At 38.8% G+C, this 19,163-nt stretch overlaps 1 protein-coding gene across 1 annotated transcript in view; it reads right to left on the bottom strand.

Moving 5' to 3' along the window:
* Nucleotides 1-4,392: 4,392 nt before the first annotated feature.
* Nucleotides 4,393-19,163, bottom strand: part of ELOVL4 (ELOVL fatty acid elongase 4) — a 36,213-nt gene continuing 21,442 nt past the window's right edge. Inside the window, exons 4-6 of the mRNA XM_040598857.1 lie at nt 12,697-12,868; nt 10,387-10,514; nt 4,393-9,884 (exon numbers count right to left, since the gene is read on the bottom strand). Of these exons, the coding sequence (XP_040454791.1) occupies nt 9,609-9,884; nt 10,387-10,514; nt 12,697-12,868 (576 nt within the window). The 3' untranslated portion in view covers nt 4,393-9,608. The remainder of the gene's footprint in view (nt 9,885-10,386; nt 10,515-12,696; nt 12,869-19,163) is intronic.

The following is a 19,163-nucleotide window of genomic DNA, read 5'->3' as shown; positions in this document are numbered from 1 at the left end:
ACAAAAAAAGCTGTTTTTTCTGAATTCCTGGTTCTTAAATGTAATTTTGCAGCTAGTAATGGTACTTACCTCTATACCCTCCTCTAGCCACAGTGTTGGAAAAAAGCTGTGGACTACTTTCTGGCAGATTATGGATGTTTCTTTTCTTAATTTATAACTCAGATCCAGAATGCGCTGCTCACCAGGTCGTAACAATGCTGGTAACTAATCTTAGTGACTAGTATTACGTATCTGTGTCTGAGTTTTTCTCGCTAAAGGATATACTCTACAGTGTTCTGTGCCTGTTCTAAGAAACAAAAAAAGAACCACATTGCCTCAAGATGTTATGCTGCCAAAAATTACTACACCAGAATTTAAATTGAGAACAGAGCCCAAAAATCACTTGTCGGGCTAAACCAACCTGTTGTTTTCAGCATCCTTGCAGTTCAAAGCAAGCAAACCACTAACGCTCGGTGCATCCGTTTGTAACTCAGCATTATGTTCCTACCCCCCACGAAAAACACACGTCAAGATATGATGTGAAGAAAACACCAAGAGTATTTTAGCTGGATTAAAATACCCACATCGGCCCCAGTCAGTTGTTAAAATTCCAAACAAAACACGTTACAAAGTAAATCAATTCCTTCTGTTTGATGCATCACCTCCCAGAGTTGCAGAGTAGCCATCTTCTAATACTTGCAATGAACTGCTGACAGCTCAGTGCTGCTCCCTGGTAGCTGCTCCCAGTTGCAGGACCAGAGGCTTGTAAAATCGAAGTCTCAAGGTGTTGAAAGAGTAAGAAATTGCCTCAAACAGGTGCCAAAACCGAGCTGAATCATACTTTTGCAAGGTAACATGTGAGTCTAAGTACAAAAAACCCAAGATACAGGCTTGTTTAATTTAGAATTCAAATGGTCATCCTAATGGTTCAGTTCAGGGATTTTAGTAAATCAGTATCTCCGTAACTATCAACAGGCTTTAGACAACACCTCCCAGATCCAAGAGATTTATAGACCTCAGAGACAGATAACTTATGCTGACTGCTTACCGTTACAGTACTATAGGTGTATTCCATAGTGCCGGTGCAACCAGAGGCATTCAGGAGAGTTTGAGCTAGAGGCACCGCACATACAATCTCATCTCTCGATCCCTTATTAAAAGCAGATTTAATAAAAGTGTCAGAAAGCAGATAAAAAAATATCTGCCCATGCACTGGTCCACAGCACAAAGCGGGTTTTCCTCAGTAAGGAATCTGCCACAGCCAACACCGTATAAGTTCAAAATACGTTGCCACTTCTCCTAGTGTTTTACTAGTAATAACACCTTCACTGTAAAGTCTTTAAAAACAACTAAATAGAAGGTTTTGGTTCTTTTAAAAAAGTTATTATTTTCTGAATATCTTGGTGTGCAACGTGAGGTCTAGATGGTAAGTGAGCTCTTACAAATTCTGTTAGCATCACAGAGTGTCCTTCGCTAGTAAAAATCCTCACTGAAAAAAGTGAAACTTCACCAAGAGAACGCCAAAAAGCATCAAAAAGTCAGGATGAGAATTTTTACCTGTGCAAGAAAATATTTGTATGAGTTACCTGACTTCGAAATAAAAAACAAAAGACAGATTTATATGAAAATCTGTTTTTTATTAAACTGATCACAGAAGAGAATAGCTCAGTATAAAATCTCTAACAAAGTGATTTTATAGTGCAGTAAACTCTTCGTCTCTCCCAGCAATAAGCTCTGGTTATGAATGTACAATACATCTTCATATCATAGAATACAAAACTGGAGTTTGTCCTTGTAGCCCATTTTTTTTTTTTTAAGCAGGAAGACAAAATTTAATAAAAGCTGTTCTTTTTCTAGCTTATTATATCCACAACACCCAGTTTTGTAGTGAAGCTCTGAGACAGTTAGACACGCAATATTGTTAATACTCAACCTGCTCAAACTGTGTGGCTGCTATTTGGTATTTCAGACCGTAAGAAGAGTCACTTCAAATGTCCCAGTGACAAATCACAGCAGTAAATTATCTCCTGAACACACATAGCAATCTTCACCCAAGGAGCCACCTTCGCAGGGCAGAAAGGCATGCACAGTGGTTACAGAGAGCATAGGGGAAAAAAGGGGAGGTTTTCAGTAAAAAAACTAGCTACTACATACATAAAGCCTCATTTTCTGAAGAAATCCTAAAAGGTGGTTTGGTTTGGTGTCCTCCCCGCCCCCCCCATTTAACTGGATTAGTTCTAGCACATTTGGTTTATGTCAAGCAAGTAGGAACTGAAAAGCACACTAAGCTCTTTGAGCACTGAACCCAGAGCCACATTTTCTCCAAACTCTGTACCTCAAGCCACCAGCAGAAGACGTTTGAACAGCCTCTGCCAAGTTTGATGTTTTGACAGTAGGCAGAACTGCAAAAAAAAAAAAAAATTCCTCTTTGGCTCAAGGACTTCTCCTGCCCCTTCTGCCAAATGTGTGGAAACCGGGTCAGACACCAACTCCCAGGTGAGAACTTGCCGTCCAAGTAAAGAAAATTCCTAATGGGATGGATGGACTCGGATTGCTGTTCCCTGTGTCCAAGAGCAGCATCTGAGGCAAAGTCAGTATACCAAGTGATGCCCTGGACTTGAAACCCCTGACTGTACATCCCACTCTGGAATAATTCAGTGAGCGAGCACCTGACCTGAAGACACATTTACGTAAAAGAAACAAAGCAGTAACAGGAGCTCTGCAAAAAAGGTTTTTAGCAGTTATATAGCAATTTTCATCTTCACAAAGCTTTGTGTTACTGCAAGAAGTTCCTCAGAAGCTCTGAAGAAGATTAGTAATCAGAAAATACAGAGTAAATATTGTGAGTCCTGTTAATGCAGGACTATGATGTTTGTCATTACTTCTTCTACAAGCATTTGTGGTTAGATAAACAGCTCTATTGTAATTTAACACAAAGCAATTTTTATGCACTTCAGAATGTACTTATCCAGAAGTACACTACTTGTATACTGTTACAGCATCAATAAAAAATAAATACAGAGCAGTAACAGTTAGAGTCATTTAATTCCTGCAACATCTAGAGGCAAGGGCAAAAACTAGAGAAGCAACTGCTTCATGTTCTCTAGCTTTTGGCCCAAGCTACTTCTTGTATTTCTCTAGTTTCCTCTCATGAACACACACCAAAAGGTGCCAGCATAAAGGCGATTTCCTCATGAAACAAATTAAGATGACACTACTGCAAGAATAACAGTTCTCAATCTAAAGATGAGGACAGACAACGTGTATCTTTGAATCATTTAAAGAATCAAAAGATTTCTTCTCATTTAGCAGACTAAAACCTACCTGATGCCGATCTGACAGACAGCAGTGATGCCATACAAGCTTCTATCAACTACGACACACGGAATCAAAATGCAAAGAGCTTTTTCCCCCTTAAAGCTGTACTGACTGTACGGTGCTCTGGCAGGAGCTGCTGGCGCTGTTTTAATACTATCAGAGCAGCATGCACTAGTCAGGCCCTGGACAACTGGCACCACAATCATCAAGAGCTATAAATCTTGCTTATCAATAAGCATCTTTGTAATTAAGTGAAATGTAAAAGTGTGTGTGCATTCATGAGGCTACCTAGAAGTCTCAAGCATAAAAAAAGACAGTGAAAGGCACTAGTCCATAGTAAGTACTGTCTTCAAAACTGTCTCCGAGTACAGGCTTCACTTGCATCTAAGACTATAGCCTGCGTTCACCTACTCCCTTGTGGTAGGTCCAGTGCTTTGAGCTGAGCAAGCAAAACCCCTTCCCCCAACCCCAATTTCCTGGATGTTAAGGAGGAAGTAATACAATAAAGGAAACCAAACATGAAAAACAGAGGATCCAGTCTATTCTACCCAATCACCTGACACATCGAACTTGATCATGTATGCTCACTGTTAGTCACCAGTGGGGAATAAGTATTATGGAAAAGATGCCTGGACAGTATTATGGAAAAGATGCCTTAACACCACCAGTGCATGTTAATCACCTAACATACACAAATCCTGCTCTGAACGTGGAGTGCATGTTTTGATTCCGGGGAGGGTGTAAGCAGTGGATTGAAGCAACAGCTGCAAATTATGCAAGAGATAATTGACCACACCGTATTTTGCTGTGATGGCAGACTTGATTCGTTACTACCCAACATCCAGAGTAGCTATTCGCACTTGGGTGCTAGGAGTGCAACAGGGGTGCATCTCAGTATTATATGGTTGACTAAAGAGACCATACTCAGTGGACTAGTTACAAAGGAACTTATTGTACACAGCGACATGTAACATGAGTTACATGTCGCTGTGTACAATACCTACTACCTAAAGTGCTCCAGCTTCTCCAGGATGAGACATATCACATGAACGCAATGCAGTGTCCAGCAAAATCAAAATCATGGAGTTTATTGTATTCCTGATTGTTAATACGTCCAAGGCTGAATAATCTGGAGCCTTGAGTACAGAGTCTCCTACCACCACCTTTTCAAAGGAGAAGACTGATTGAGAAGATTTCTTAGCTAGAACCATTATATTCAGGCATTACAGCCATTTGTCACTTTGCTGATCCTTCCCTCCCTCTCTGCACCTCCAAGGCAGAAGCCATTCGGGGAGAGAAGCAAAGGCCAACCCCATCCAACACTTTCAGTTCATCTGAGCCTTAAGATGGTGATTGGACCAAATCTGATGCCGATCCCTGTGCTGTACAGCCAGAATATAGGCCTAGGAGACTTGTTTTTTAAAGCAGACATTCTATTTTCAGTCGGGTCCCTAAGGGTGACTTCAAAACCACCAGACTACCATTCTGGTGCAAAAACCAGCATTAGAAAGTTTTTGTAACCTTAAAATGGGATGATGTGCCACAAAAATGTTTTTCCTCAAAATTCTGGGCTACATAACAGATTACATAAAAACCCACCTGTGCAACACTGTAAAATTAGCAAGCACCCCAAAGCAAAATGGGACACAGAAGAACATTCTACAGAACGTACAAAACCAAACTCAAACAGCATGAAAAAAGTAATGTTTATTTTGGTTGTTTACAAAAGCATGAACACCTTATGCAAAAGCAGCATCCTGAACCATACATTTCCCTCATCCTCCTGGGGATATTGGCAGAAAGCAGGTATTTTCTCTGTTCTTTGGGGTTAAGTGTACTCTGCTGAGGTAAATGGGAACCACCCCACCAATTTCCACGGAGCGGAGCGCCAACTGCTTACGTTACCCAACAGGCTGACTCATCAGACCGCAACGCGATGAGATGTCATATGGGTGACTTGCTTTAGGTGCCGAATTGGATTAGTCAGTGCTTCTACCAAGATAAATACACTACCCAGACACTTAATAAGCTCCCCGTTCTCTTAAATTTTAACTGAAACATCTCATTTTCATTGTTCAAACATTGTGACTCTCACCCCACACTAACTTCACGCAAGGTTTAACTTTATGCACCGTGAACAGTTTTACTGAAGTTTAAGAGAAACCAAGTGTGCTCAGAAGCGGTTTTTTTTAGGAGTGAGACCTTTCAGCGCAACAGCTATTCACTCCTTTCTTACCTGCCTCCCCAGCACACAGAGGTCGAGAGCTTACTCTGAAGAAATGTGCCCTAAGGTTAACCTGAAAAAAAAAAAATAATGTGCAGTACTTTTATTTCGCCTTCATCTTTTTCTCCTGATCTTAAGCTGGAAGTAGTTAACGGTCATATAATCAAATAGGCCATGCTTTGAAACCTACAGAGAAACCCTATTTATTTATTTTAAAAGCGTTTTGTTAAAAAGAGAATTTGATTGCAATGACTTCAGAGACTTACCTGAAGCAAGTTACTCATATTGTTTCCTAAAATGATCCCTACTACAAAACAGCATAATTCCTCAGCTCCTCTGAGTTGAGGTCCCTCCCCTTCAGAATCTACAACTGGTGCTTCAAAATTTTTATTACACTGGGAGAAATGGCTCTGGCTTGTCCGCCATCCTATGTCTAAAACAACTGACAAATACTATTTATGTCTGCAAGAATGATATTCGATCTATAGATCAATGAAAACTGGGGTTTTTTACTGCTTGAGCTGTACAAACTTTCTATTAGCTCCTGCCAACTTCACATTAAAGAAACGTAATTTATTTCACATATTGAAAGAACCTGCTAAGAACCTATATATATATACATATACACACAATGTATGTGTACACATATATATACACACATATATAATTTGTGTTTATTTTACACTGACAAAGCACTAAAATAATCCAACAACTGTCACTGCTAGAGATGAGGCTAAATGAAATGATATTACTTATATGGCATCAAATAATTATAAGACTCCAGTCCAAGAGCTTTAGAACTATTTGCAAAAAAGTATCTTTCATCAGCAAGAGCTCCAAATGGTTTCAGTTTCACTTTTAAATAAATTGGAAGCATTTTGAAAAAAAAATTTAAAACCCCATCCAAAGTAGATTTTATAATTTAAATTTTAGTTCTGTGTATAGCAAACACACACATTTATACATATATTCTATTACTTTCATGGCAAAATTCTAAGGTGCCTTGGACTCAAGATGACTTTAATGAATCTGGCAGTATCTCACGTGTGCATCATTGCTTCAAATTTTTTAAAACAAAAAAAGATGTACAAGTTCAGCCCTGTATTCTGTGAGTCTGGCTGCATAGTTAGAACCAGAAGTATTGCACTCAAGACCATGCCTACAAAAATGCACATTTAGTAAGGCCATTATATTCAAGATCATAATGGGACTCAAGTCACATGAATAATCAAATATATCATAAATAGACCTCAAAAAGCCTTATTGCAGATGACGGACTCAAAACAGCAGTGTTCCTGCAATTTAATAATGGTTTTTTTTCCATTAAATGCCCATCTCAAACTGGTTTTACCCACAGGGCCAGACAACACGATGCGTATGTATGCATGCATTCTCACAATGCATTGTTTCATTTTTTCTTAAAAATTACCAAGTGCCCCAGAGTTTAAAGGTTGGATTCTACTCAAGTTCTGCCACTAAGGTTCAAGTTGGTACCAACTTCAAGCAGTTTCCATGCACGATGAGGGGAGAGAAGATCTGACTTCCAGTTACCTAACTATTTGCCAACATGCAAGACAGAATTGTTACTTTATAGAGTGTAGCAAAGATGTAACTGAACCTGTACCGGAATACTTCTCAGAATGCTCTTTCAGAGCTAGATCACATTAAGAGTATCAGTGTATCCGATCTGGTTTACCAAAAGACAGAGTAAACAACCAATTTATCACAATCCAAGGAATGATACAGACTTACAAGTTAGCTGCCCACATCCTATGGCAAATAGAAGCTACCCTTTAATCAAAGTGGGGTATGCTACCTTGAATTTACAGTAGGGCAAGTGTATTCCCACCAGCCACTACCGTGGAGATGCAGGTGTGCTGTAAATCTGCTCGCTTGCTTTGTAGTTATTCGCTCCTTCAGCCATTCCAAAGTTACCCAGTCAGTCAGCATTTTGCCTTGGTTAAGGGTAGTGGCATTTGTCCAAGAAGGAAGGGTAGATCACTATCCCTCTTCCCCATGCCGCACTACATAAATACACAGAGTTATGCAAATGCAAAAAGCATCAGTACAAAGGCTCGAAGAATCACAAGACACAGCAGATAAGAAACTTAATGGCCACATGCATTACAGTTCAGCAGTGACATTCTTTCGCAATCCTATATTCTGCCACAAAATCCACAGTGGTGGAGATTATGGATGAACTAACCTTCCAACTGAATCAACTCCAGCATTAGGAATTATTTCCGAATACAACAGATTATATCCAACACTTTTTCCTGGGACCTGTTTTTTGAGACAAGAGACAGTTTTTTGTCTAGACAAGAGACAAACCCAAGACACAGAAGATGTGACCTGTTCGCATATTATAAACAGACAAACAGATAATCGAGATGCAAAAACTATTAAACATATTAAACACGTCACACACTTCATACCTACAGCTCCACGTACTTTTTTCCTGCAACAATGGTGTCACTTGCCAGATGCAAGTTTGTCACTAACTATGAACATGTTTTTGACCAGAGCCGGGAGGAATGCATTTAGACAGCAACAATGCAGCTCTTGCAGCAATGAGCAAGGAACACGGGAGTTCAGGATATGGTTTCTAATTCCATCCTTGTCTTACACTCACTGCTTGAGGAACAGCTCAAAACACCTCTTTTAGTGATCACATTATTTGGAAGGAGAAAAACACTTTCCATATTTTCTTCACAAAAGGAGCAGTAAGAAGTCCATTAATGTATCATGTAAGATGAAAAGCCATCTAAAAGGCTTCTATTTATTTTAACAGTTTTAATTAGAAAGTCATTAGCAGAATCACTTTGTCAATCAGGTTGAAAAGACCAAAGAATATTTTGGGAACAGAGTTTCAGAAGCTCATCTCTGACATTCACATTAAAGTGGTGGCCTGAGTACTAACATTACTCTGTCTGCAAGTGTCTGAACAAACAGAGTTTTGATGGGTATCAAGCAGTAGTAGCATTTTCAACATTTTATGTTTGCTGTATTTAGTACTTTTAAACTGAATTCGCTCTCTCAGTAAAGTGACTGTCTTGTAGTTTGCATGACCACCCCCTCCTCCCCAGAATTTCTAAATGGAATTACATACTGTTGTTTTCTCTCCACCGTAGTATTATCTTACCATTTTCAGTATCAGTCAGCACCACAGGTTTAATGCAGGTCAAGGACAACAAGCAGCAGGTCTACTTTTACTGCTTGCTTCAAACAATGTATTGTCTCATATTTACACATTCTTCAAATGTGTTCTTCACTTAGTTATACTAAAAGTATCGCTCCAAAATGTAAGTTTACATTGAAAAAGGTAATTGATGACTCGACCAAAAAATATCACCAAAAATCCCTTTTACTCCACAAGAAATCATGTTTTAACCTAAATTAGTGTTAATAGATATTTATATTAGAGGACTCCATATTTCAGAAACCAGTTATTTAATGCTCAATATTCTTTTCAGCAGATGAAGAGGTAGGTATATTTCCACATGAGAAAAAAAAAAACAAAACAACAAACCCAAAACAAACTGTAACAGACACTCAATTAAATCAAGTAATGTCTGAAAAGTCAAACACTGTTCTGACAGCACATAAACATAATGTGTCTGAAGATACCCTCCAAGGAGGACAAGAAAAGTTGCGCATTCTGATTAGATAATATGTCATAATTTGAAATTTAATAATTTTCTGGAAAGAAAACACAAGTATCGAAACGCTACTTCCTTCCCCTCCCTCCCCCAAAGAAATGTGGGTGCCAACAAAACTGCCTGTATCAATGGTAGTATTAACTTTTGGACTGCTAAACACAGAATCAACTGCAATTCTTCCTTACATTCACCAACACCAGCAGTCTACAAGTTTACACAGAGACCATATGCATGATAATTACATAATTACAATAGAAATTCAACTTTAGTGTTGTTCTTAAAACAATCTTCATAAATAATGAAAATATCTGTGTTCTAGCTCTTCAGTAACCTAAGGTTAATTGGTACAGATAGTGGTTTTTTTTCTTCCTTTTATAAACCAAACTGGAGGTTCCTCACTGCCAACAATGGTTAAGGCCTGGATCAAGTTACTCTCCTTTTGCTTTTCCCTTTTTCTGCTTTTTTCCATTTTCCACCACTGCATTATTTTCTGGTTTGCTTATTCCATTTGCAACAGCACCATTCGCTATTTTGCCATTCTTTATGGGTTCCTTGGGCAGCTTATATGTCCGATAGTAGAAGTTACCAAACAGGAAAATGAAGGTGACAGCATAGAAAATTACACCCCAGTGCATCCACTTAGGGAAAGGACAATCAATATAAATAGACAAGGCTGTATGGCCAATAGTCACATGGAACTGCACCTGAAAGACAGAAAATATAGAATCAAAAAGGTCTGGATATATTCTGTAAGTCTGACTGCACCGATGTATATCAATGCATTAAGTTATGAAAACTGCTAAACTGGGAGGTGGCAGGGAAGATGTATTTGGTTGTCACATCGTGCATACACACGTACAATTGACCAGGCACATCAAATTTATTGCAGTACCTGGCACCAGTTTTCAGAAACAGGAAAATGAGAAGACATTAAGAGATGCAGATTTTCTCTACCTTTTGAAAAGGTTTCCGCAATACACTTGAAACAAAATAGTATTAAACTTTACTCACACAGTTCTTATCTATGCTGCATATGTTTTGAGAAATGGAATAAAACCTTCCATCTCCAGAAAGTATTCTAACTTGAGATGCCAGTACTAGACAGCTAAGAACTTTTGGAAAGAGCAGCATCTGTTCCAAAGCTCTGCAAATGCAAATCCACTCAAAGACAATACTTTCTGAGATAAGGGGAGAAATTTTACTTACCAACTGCAATATAGTCAAGTATCGTTTCCACCACAGGTATTTCTGAAATTTAGGGCCACAGGCAGCTAATCCATAATACATATACATAATGACATGGATAAATGCATTCATCTGAGCTCCGAAAAAAGCTGTGAGGAACAGAAGGGAAGGTTGCTATGTCATTTTGAAAAAAAGAGAGAAATAATTTCTAGTATTATTCATGTGACGGTAAAAGTTATAAAGCACAGGAAACGCCAGGATTCCATCTTTGATATATTCAATATTGTAACATAGACCTGACTGCCAACATGTGCTGACACAAATACCTTTTCACGCAAGTAGTATGCCATATCTTCCATGGAACTACTTACACAAAATCTTTTTGCAAGACTTTTGTTGAACAGATATACATTTTGTGGATTCTACATTAGTTATTGTAGTATAACTGCAATTGTTTCGCTAAAGAATTATTAAAAACTGTATTTGACAACGCAAACTATCAAGTATCAGATTCTGAACTTAAATCTTTTAAACTGTATTTAAATGTACAAGGTTCACTTCTCAGCAAGAAGAAACTCATGTGGATGTCTGATTAAATAGGCCAAAAAAAAAAAAAAAATCATACAAAGCAAAACTTCACTTGTGGTTATAAGACATTTAAAGGCATTGCCAAGTGAATTTGTCTATTTGCTCATCTTTAGTTTCCTTATTTATGATCTAGCATTCTTAAATATGTAAATATATAGTATCACTTTCCCCAGAATGATCCATGCTGGAAACAAGGATGATAGTTCTCATTTGCATTAAGATCTCTTCGCTCTGTCAAGATTAGCAGCCATTTAACAGAAACAAATTGTATCTTGTTAAGGTATTCTCACACTGCCAGAGAGGCTCAAAAAGGCTCTAATGTATAATATATTAGGGCAATACAGACAATAGCTGCTGACATCAAACAGCTCAGATGCCCATGTGGTCTAGGCCCAGTTAATTATAATAGGGTCTAGTTTGTAATAGATCTGTCTACGTAAGCAATGTGCTGTCAACTAGAAAAGAGAAGAAAATAGATCTACCCACGTTTATGCAGTAATGCTACATAAATGCAAAAAAAAGCAACTCTTGCTTTTCCTTTTGCAGAGGCTAGAAACTAAGAGGAAGCGCAAGAATACCAAAACTTGAAAAAAAAATTGGAAATAGTTTCAACTGTTGTACCTAGCATGAAAAGTCTGAAAAGGCAACAAGGGAGAGGGCACTTTGAGATATCCAGGGAATTTCTAAGTAAGACTACAAGTAAGCAAAATAAACTTATTTTAGGGGTGCAGTAGCCAATAAAGATAATTAAATGTCTGGTTGAGTACCTGCATCCTGCAGACTACTTGGGAGAAATTCAAGGATAGTCACAGATACTCATTTTAAATATTTCTTCTTTTGAATATAAGTAACCACTCAGTACAAGGTATCTATAGTAAATGAGAGCATAAAACCCCCATGCATTAAGTATTAGTGTCGTTTGCCAAAAAAACCCCAAGTATTAGTTTGGTGTGGTGTTTACTGTGTGTAATTTTCAGTTTTAAGCCTAGAAAGCACATTACAAACAAAACAGGGTATTTTCCCTGAACCGTCAGCTCTGCAGAGCTTATAATTTGAGAGACAGGGCAAAACAACAGGAACAAGGGCACAATGCAGGCAAGGGAGGATGTGGCAAATACATTGGAATAAAATTCTTCAATGAGGGCTTTAGAAAGGAAGCAAGGAAAAAAGGCTGATAATGAATTATAGACTTGTGTCTTTATGACTAGGTTTTAAAAGTTGATTGACAGATTTATTTGCTCACCTTCAAGGGAAAGTTTCAGAATTTTATACATGCCTCTCTATAAAAAAAGAGAGCAAACCCCAAACTCAGATACAATGCCAAAATAACATCTCCATTAACTTCATTACATTTGCACACAGATTGTGGCTCATAATTAGATTTTGCAGTTCTCTGTATCTGCAAAAATTAAAGTTAGGTAAGGTATGTTCACCTTTCTATTTCATAGAATAAGGATAATTTTGAAGACAGAACTTCAGGCTTGCAATTGATGCCCATGATGAAAAAAAAAAAAAAAAAAAAAAAGTTTTGCAATTCATTAGATTACTGCCCTGCTATCTTTTCCTCCCCCATGTTTCCCACAGAGGAAGACTACACATTAAAACTACTGCACTGCTTCAGTGCTATTTAAACAGTCTTGTGTATTATAATGTTAAGCCTATGAATTTTTTTTCCATTGCTCCCAAACAATAACAATTCTCCTTTGTGTCCAGCCAAAAGGGTGTGGGAGGAAGGGAACTCACCTTGTCCACCTGCAACCCACTTAATACCAATCCACCACAAGGTGAACATGGTGAAATGGTGATAGACATGAAGGAAACTAATTTGGTTAAATTTCTTCCTCAGAATGAAGAATACTGTATCCAAATATTCAATTCCTTTAGAGACATAATACCACCATAAAGCAGCAGCTATCTGCAATGAGAAAAAAAGACAAAACAGAAGTCTCAGTGATTCCAAGCTGAATAAAGTTCCCTCCACCTATCTGCTGCAAGAGAAGGCTACTTCTCCAAATGCTGGCAAATGTTGAGGTGGAGTCATCAAGCATCTGATAATACAAGAACAACAAAAGCAACACTCTATTAATCTATTTTGGACATGGAAGTATTATTTTGAGTCTACTACGCACAAATCACAACTGTAAAAAAAGTGTGAACATAATTAAAAGCTTTGCAGTTTCTGACCAGTTTACCAGTTAAACACAGTGAGTCTGTGTCCTCATTCTTTATCCTAAGCTTTGCAGGAGAAGACTACCACAGGGCTTCTCTTACTAATGAGACAACACTGAAGTGGTCAAAACAACGAGGCAGAAACATGATGCTAAAATGAAGTTGCAAAGGTTGAAACCTTATATAAAATTCTTTCAGTACCACAGGCATATGGGTGGGAAGACACCAAATCACTATTACGAGCTAGATGCAGCACAGATTTTACATCCCTTAGAGCAATATTCCCCTCAGCTTCTGGCCTGCCCACTAACCCCCTCTGGAAAGCAGCATTTCCCCAGCGGCTCTGTGCCATTCAGGGAACAGAAGAAATGAGACCACAGAAGCCACACTAGTTGCAGAGATATAATCCATCTACTCACCCATCTACTACCAGGGCAGTGCTACACACCCAAAATTCTTTCTCTAATCCACCCATCACAGTGAATCTTGCTCAAGATGCAACATAAACATGGCTTCCCACTGAAATTGGGATAATGTTGTACCAGGGAAAGCCCAGCAGCTCTGTGTAACAATGTGCCAATACTATGATACGGGAGTATGGTGGTGGCAGGGACACCCTTCCACATCCCAAAGCACAGCAACAAGTCTGGCTCCTGGCAGAATAAGTCATCCAGCTTGTTATGCAAGGGTGGGACCAGAACATATCCCAGATGGTGACTCACATAGAGAACGAAGAGAGAAAAGAAAAGAAAAAAAAAAAAAGTTGGAAATGGCTGGCACCGCCAGCAAGGAGAGCAGGCAATGTCACAACACACCTATTTGTAAGAAGTTCCCTAGTGTTTCAGGACTCATCTGATGGCAAATCAGACTTTCTTACCGTAACACGGTGTGAAATAACCCCACCACCCCCGCAGTCCCCAGGAGAGAGAGAAGAAGAAAAGTCAGGACAACGGTAGCTTCCCTTCCCGAACACATATACACTGTCAGGCAAGTGAGAGAAAGGGGAACGAGCGGTACGGAGAAACGCTACCGCTCCGTAGGATGTTTTTCTCCACCTCTCCAAACTAGCAGGAAAGGGACGCATCTCACCTCAGAGCGAGTTTGTCACAGCCATAAGTGGACTGGTGAGCATTTTAGGAAAGATTACAGCAGATGCAAAAAAGCAACACAGGAGCAGAAGAGCGCCACAGACCTGCACTGTGGACTGCGATTTCCCTAAGGGACTGCACAACTTACTGTTGCCGAACTGCAGACTTCTACGTATCCATTAGTGATTGCTCTTCTCACTCTCTGGCTGGGATTTAGCCTATTTCAGATCTCAGGGAGAGGAGGCAGATTTTGTCAATTTTATATAAAAAGATACTAATATCTGTCATAGTTGGAGAGAGGCTTAATGAAAGAAAAGTGACTCCCACAGATCTTGGGAGTTCCCAGACACACAGGCAAGCTGCAGGAACCATCTCTATACATAAATATATATACATATGTATGTGTTGCTCAACATCCAGTACAGTTCTGCCTCTGGGACAGGTAGTTAGGTGTTTAATAGCACCCACACCAAGGCTTTGTCTCACACCCATGGATTAGCATAACAGTCCTGCCTATTTTACAGATCTTTGCTAAAGCTGCATCTCTTAAATAAATTAAGATAAGCATCTTTTCATCTCACAAGTCAACAATAAACACTTTGGACTGTGTCCATTAAATGACAAGGCAGCACTACAACACTCAAGCTCTTTGGAGGTCCTTCCTTCCAATAAACTTTTTAAAAAATCAATAGGTCAGTTACAAACAAACTGCCATAAAATCTCTTATAAAGCTGATGTGCATTTTGTTAAAAAAACACCAGTGAAACAATAAACCAAATAGCCAATAAGCACATAGCCAATTTAATGTACGACACAGAGCAAAATGCAGGTGGAGAAAAATCCAACAAAACCCCTTACGTTTTATGCCCAAGATGCCACAGGTTCACTATACGCTTCTAGACAAGTCATTTAACACACCTCATGCCACTTCTCTGGAATTCCACTTGCACTGCACAGAAAGCAATGGATCACATGGATCAAAATCAGCTGAACTTTTGATCAAAATTCTTCCCCACCACTTAAGAACAAAAATAGCCTTCGTTTCCTTGCAGGATTATACCTCCTGATTCTCCTGTTCCTCTACATTTTTTTGCCTGACAGCTCTTCGGCTCTCTTCCTATCATCAAATTTTAACACCATTTATTCTCAAACCTGATAGTTTTCGTGTACTGATGATCTATTTCAGTGCTGACAATGACTTACGCAGTTGTTTTTATCATTAGCTTATAGATGCAGAAAAATATGAAACTGAAATTAAGTCATTTGCTTGAGGCCATGCATGCAATCAGCAACAGAGGGCAGAAATAAAGTAGAACAATACACCGGTAAGTAAGCTATGGCAGCAGCAGATGGCTACTATTAAACAGCTTCTACAAAGCATCAGAAGTTAGGACCTAACTTGTAGCCTTTCTGTGGACACAGCACGAAAGAGAGATTTAGCTTACTGAAATTAATAATACTAGTCACAACCATACCTTTTCTGGCAATTTTCATATGTGCCAATCTAAATCTGTTAAAACACCAGATGGCACAGAAAGATTACATTACAGCCTAGGATTAAGGGGGTCAACAAGAGGTCCAATCCCGTGACCTCTGCCTGCTGCAGGGTTTTTGAACAGAGGGTGTTTTAACATAGGACTGTTCCTGCACCCTCTTCCCTAATTTCAGGCTGGGACAGGTACTTCTTAAAAGGTAACACAACATGAAAAATTAAAGTGGCTTTTAAAGAGAACTTTTTTCCCTGCTTCAGCTATAGAATTTTGTTTACAGGACCACAAAGTCTATTTTGTTAAGTCAAGTTCCCTTTTCATAGAAGTTTGAAGTAAATTATATTTGCTTCATAAGAGGAAACTACTCAAGCTCTAGACATAAATACAAACAATGCAGATTACAGTTACAGTCCAGAAGACAATCATAGCTCAGCTTTACGATAACAATTAGCACACTTAAAACTAGGAAGTAACTAATTCACACAGCCCCAAATTTTCAATTCTCAGATCTTCAGAAAAGCTAATAAAATAGATGAACTTTGACCTGCGAAACAAGGAAACACAAGTGTAAGCGGAGAGGGAAGTGACTACTCACAGACACTAACATACCTTAAGTTCGAACGTTAGGAAATTGTTCGCCCCAAATACTAGAGCTTCCAAGTGAATACTACAAAGCATGGACTTTAACACCTCAGCCTTTTGCATTTATTATTTTGACTCCTAAGAGATAACCAGAAAAGTTCTTCCAACATGCAGCTGCAGCTCTTTCAAAACGCCTTCTTGGGGATTTCTTCCCCCTTTTCTTTCTTGTGTACATTTCATAAACATTTTATTTTTTTCTACAACCAATTACAAAACACACTCAAATTCCTGCTAGCAGTCAGTAAGGTGGCTACCTACTACACCCAGAAGATAAGACCTTTAGAAAGTTTATTTCCGCAACTGTGGAATCTAATTTCCATCCCTGCTTGCTCCAGTCATCCATTACTTCTTGTAGAACAATAGCCAGGGAAGCCTGAACGAGATTAACAAGCGTAGGTAGGTTCAAAACAGTAAGTAGGAGGACCAATTTCTTTATGCTATGTGTAAACTACTTACACAATTAATTGTCAGTGAAATCCAAAAGTCAAAGAAAATGTACAGAAGAATTCAGGAAGAATATCCCACTAAAATCTGTCAAAACAAAGAGGCTACGTCTGACTGAAGAGATCTGTGAGCTACAGATTGCTGGTGTTGCTAAACGATACGGGGGAAGTGCTGCCACATGCCCTGACACTGTTCCCTTGAAATCACCGCTGCCTTACCGTCTTGACACAATGCAGGTTGGAGAGCAGACGAAAGACATTCTCTGGCACCCAAGATAGCCAAACTTTTTTTTTTTTTTTTTGGAACTGCTTACCAGCTCTCTGTACTCCTTTGAGGAACAAAGGATGGTTTCTTGACCCCTCACTTTGAGCAAGAGCTTTGGTCAAAAAAGTGGCCACTACATGGCAACATCATAGTGGCACATTTTCAAAAAAAGATAGAAACAGAGGTCATATCAGGGCTTTTATGCTGCCATGAAGACCACCATATACAATTAGTTTCGCATTTCTCAATATCCGTTCTAGCTTTTTAAGCCCCACAATAAAGTCATATATGAAGCTGTTGCTTTCCAGAGCATGTTCCATAATGCCTTCTGGGATCAGTACTGATTCCATTTGAGTTAGTCCCAGTCTCCTTTATCCGACTAATACAGGACTTATTTACTCAATGTCTTACAAATAAAGTTATTGCATTTGTAATTAATTCTACTGTCGCAGTGCAGCACTCCTCTTCAGAGAAAACCCAGTGCCAACAGACGCTAGACACTTAGTGTCCAGATCTATTAAAAGATTATGACAGATGTGCTACAAGGTTTATCAATTCTAAACTCAAAACTGAAAAAAAGAAGCCCACGTACTTACATTTTGAAATTGCTTTTGCAGGTTTATATTACGATAAATGATGGTGAAAGGACTCTTCAGAAGGTTTTGCTTGTTTGGGGTTTTTTTTGTCCTCAGTGCAAAAACTAACAACATACCTTCTAAATGCAGAGCATGATAGCTGTAAAGTAGGCCAGAATTGTATCCCAGACTCTGTAGTTAGACAAAGTATACTTGTGGAAAGTGTAGTTTTCTACTTGCAACTTGTTGACCTACGTTGAGAATTCACTCAAAAGAACTACCAGCTAACCATCAAAAAAAAGGGTCTTGATGATACGATACAGTTACTGCCACAACTTGAGAGGGGTCCATTTCCCCAGCTTTCTCAACTCTCTCAGCTGCAAACCAAACATGTTGCAACTTAAAACTTTTATTTCTAAAGCTTAGGCAAATCCACAATCTCACAAAAAACTTGAAAACTTTGAAAGTTCAAAAAGTAGGTATTGCTAGAGCAACCTTTCTTTTTTGAACATATCATATGCAATGAGCATATTGGGTTTTGCCTTTATTTCACTGTATGATAATGCTTTGTTTGTCATAATGAACAAAACAGAAGATAATTCTTCTGAGCAGGTCTGACCCTCCTCACAACCTCCCACAAAAAAGCGCACCTGAAAGTAAGGCTATGAAAAGAGTCATTACCTCTTGTACTTAGCTAACATAAAAATTCCTTCAATATATGCCAGACCAGTCCTCAATGTCATCCAGCTGAGTACAGCGGCATTCTATTTTGCTTGTCTATTAAAGAAAACCCTGCCAAGCATTTGTCATAGTGATTCAAATGGTGAGTGCACAGTATTGGCAAAGGTGACAGACAGGAGACTACCATAAGGCCAATAAAAATCTACACACAGAGTTGTTCTGCAGTATCAGCCATTACACATAAGATCTAAGACTCAAACCTACCCTTCTCAATACCACTCCTGCTACGTGCACAAGTTTTTGAGTAGTACTACCCATGAACAGCCACCTTGTAGACAGACATTTTTTTGAAATGTGTTATAAATATTAAACCTGTTCGGACTACAACACACTTCCATTACATTTTCAGGAACGTGTTCTAATCTGTAGGTGAAACTTGCAAGAACACCTGAGAGATTCTCAAGTGTCAGCTCTGCTGGAAGATAAGGTTTAGTACATGAGCTAATCAACAGCATTATGGAAAATAACAAGCATCTGCATTTTTATTTTAATTTGAATGCTTTCCAAAAAACACACGTTTGAAATCTAGCTTCTACAAAATGAAACGTACTGATAATACATTTGCCAGAAGCCAGCACGACCTCATGAAGCCAAACAGAGATAAAGGAGACAAAAAGTTGCCTGAGCAGCATGGGTGAAGCGCAACCACAAGATATGCTGACAAATCTGACTTGCTTTGATCTAGCTAGAGCACTACACCTTTACTGTGGTTACCCTGGTATCATAAACTTCAGCAAGGTCTACGATCCAAAGTATGTATACAGAGTTTATCCTGGATTGTACAACCACAGATGAAG

Source organism: Falco naumanni, chromosome 6 (genome assembly GCF_017639655.2).
Source record: "Falco naumanni isolate bFalNau1 chromosome 6, bFalNau1.pat, whole genome shotgun sequence".
Classification (NCBI taxonomy): domain Eukaryota; kingdom Metazoa; phylum Chordata; class Aves; order Falconiformes; family Falconidae; genus Falco; species Falco naumanni.
Note: the sequence above shows the minus strand (reverse complement) of the source record. Positions and strands in the feature narration are given on the sequence as shown.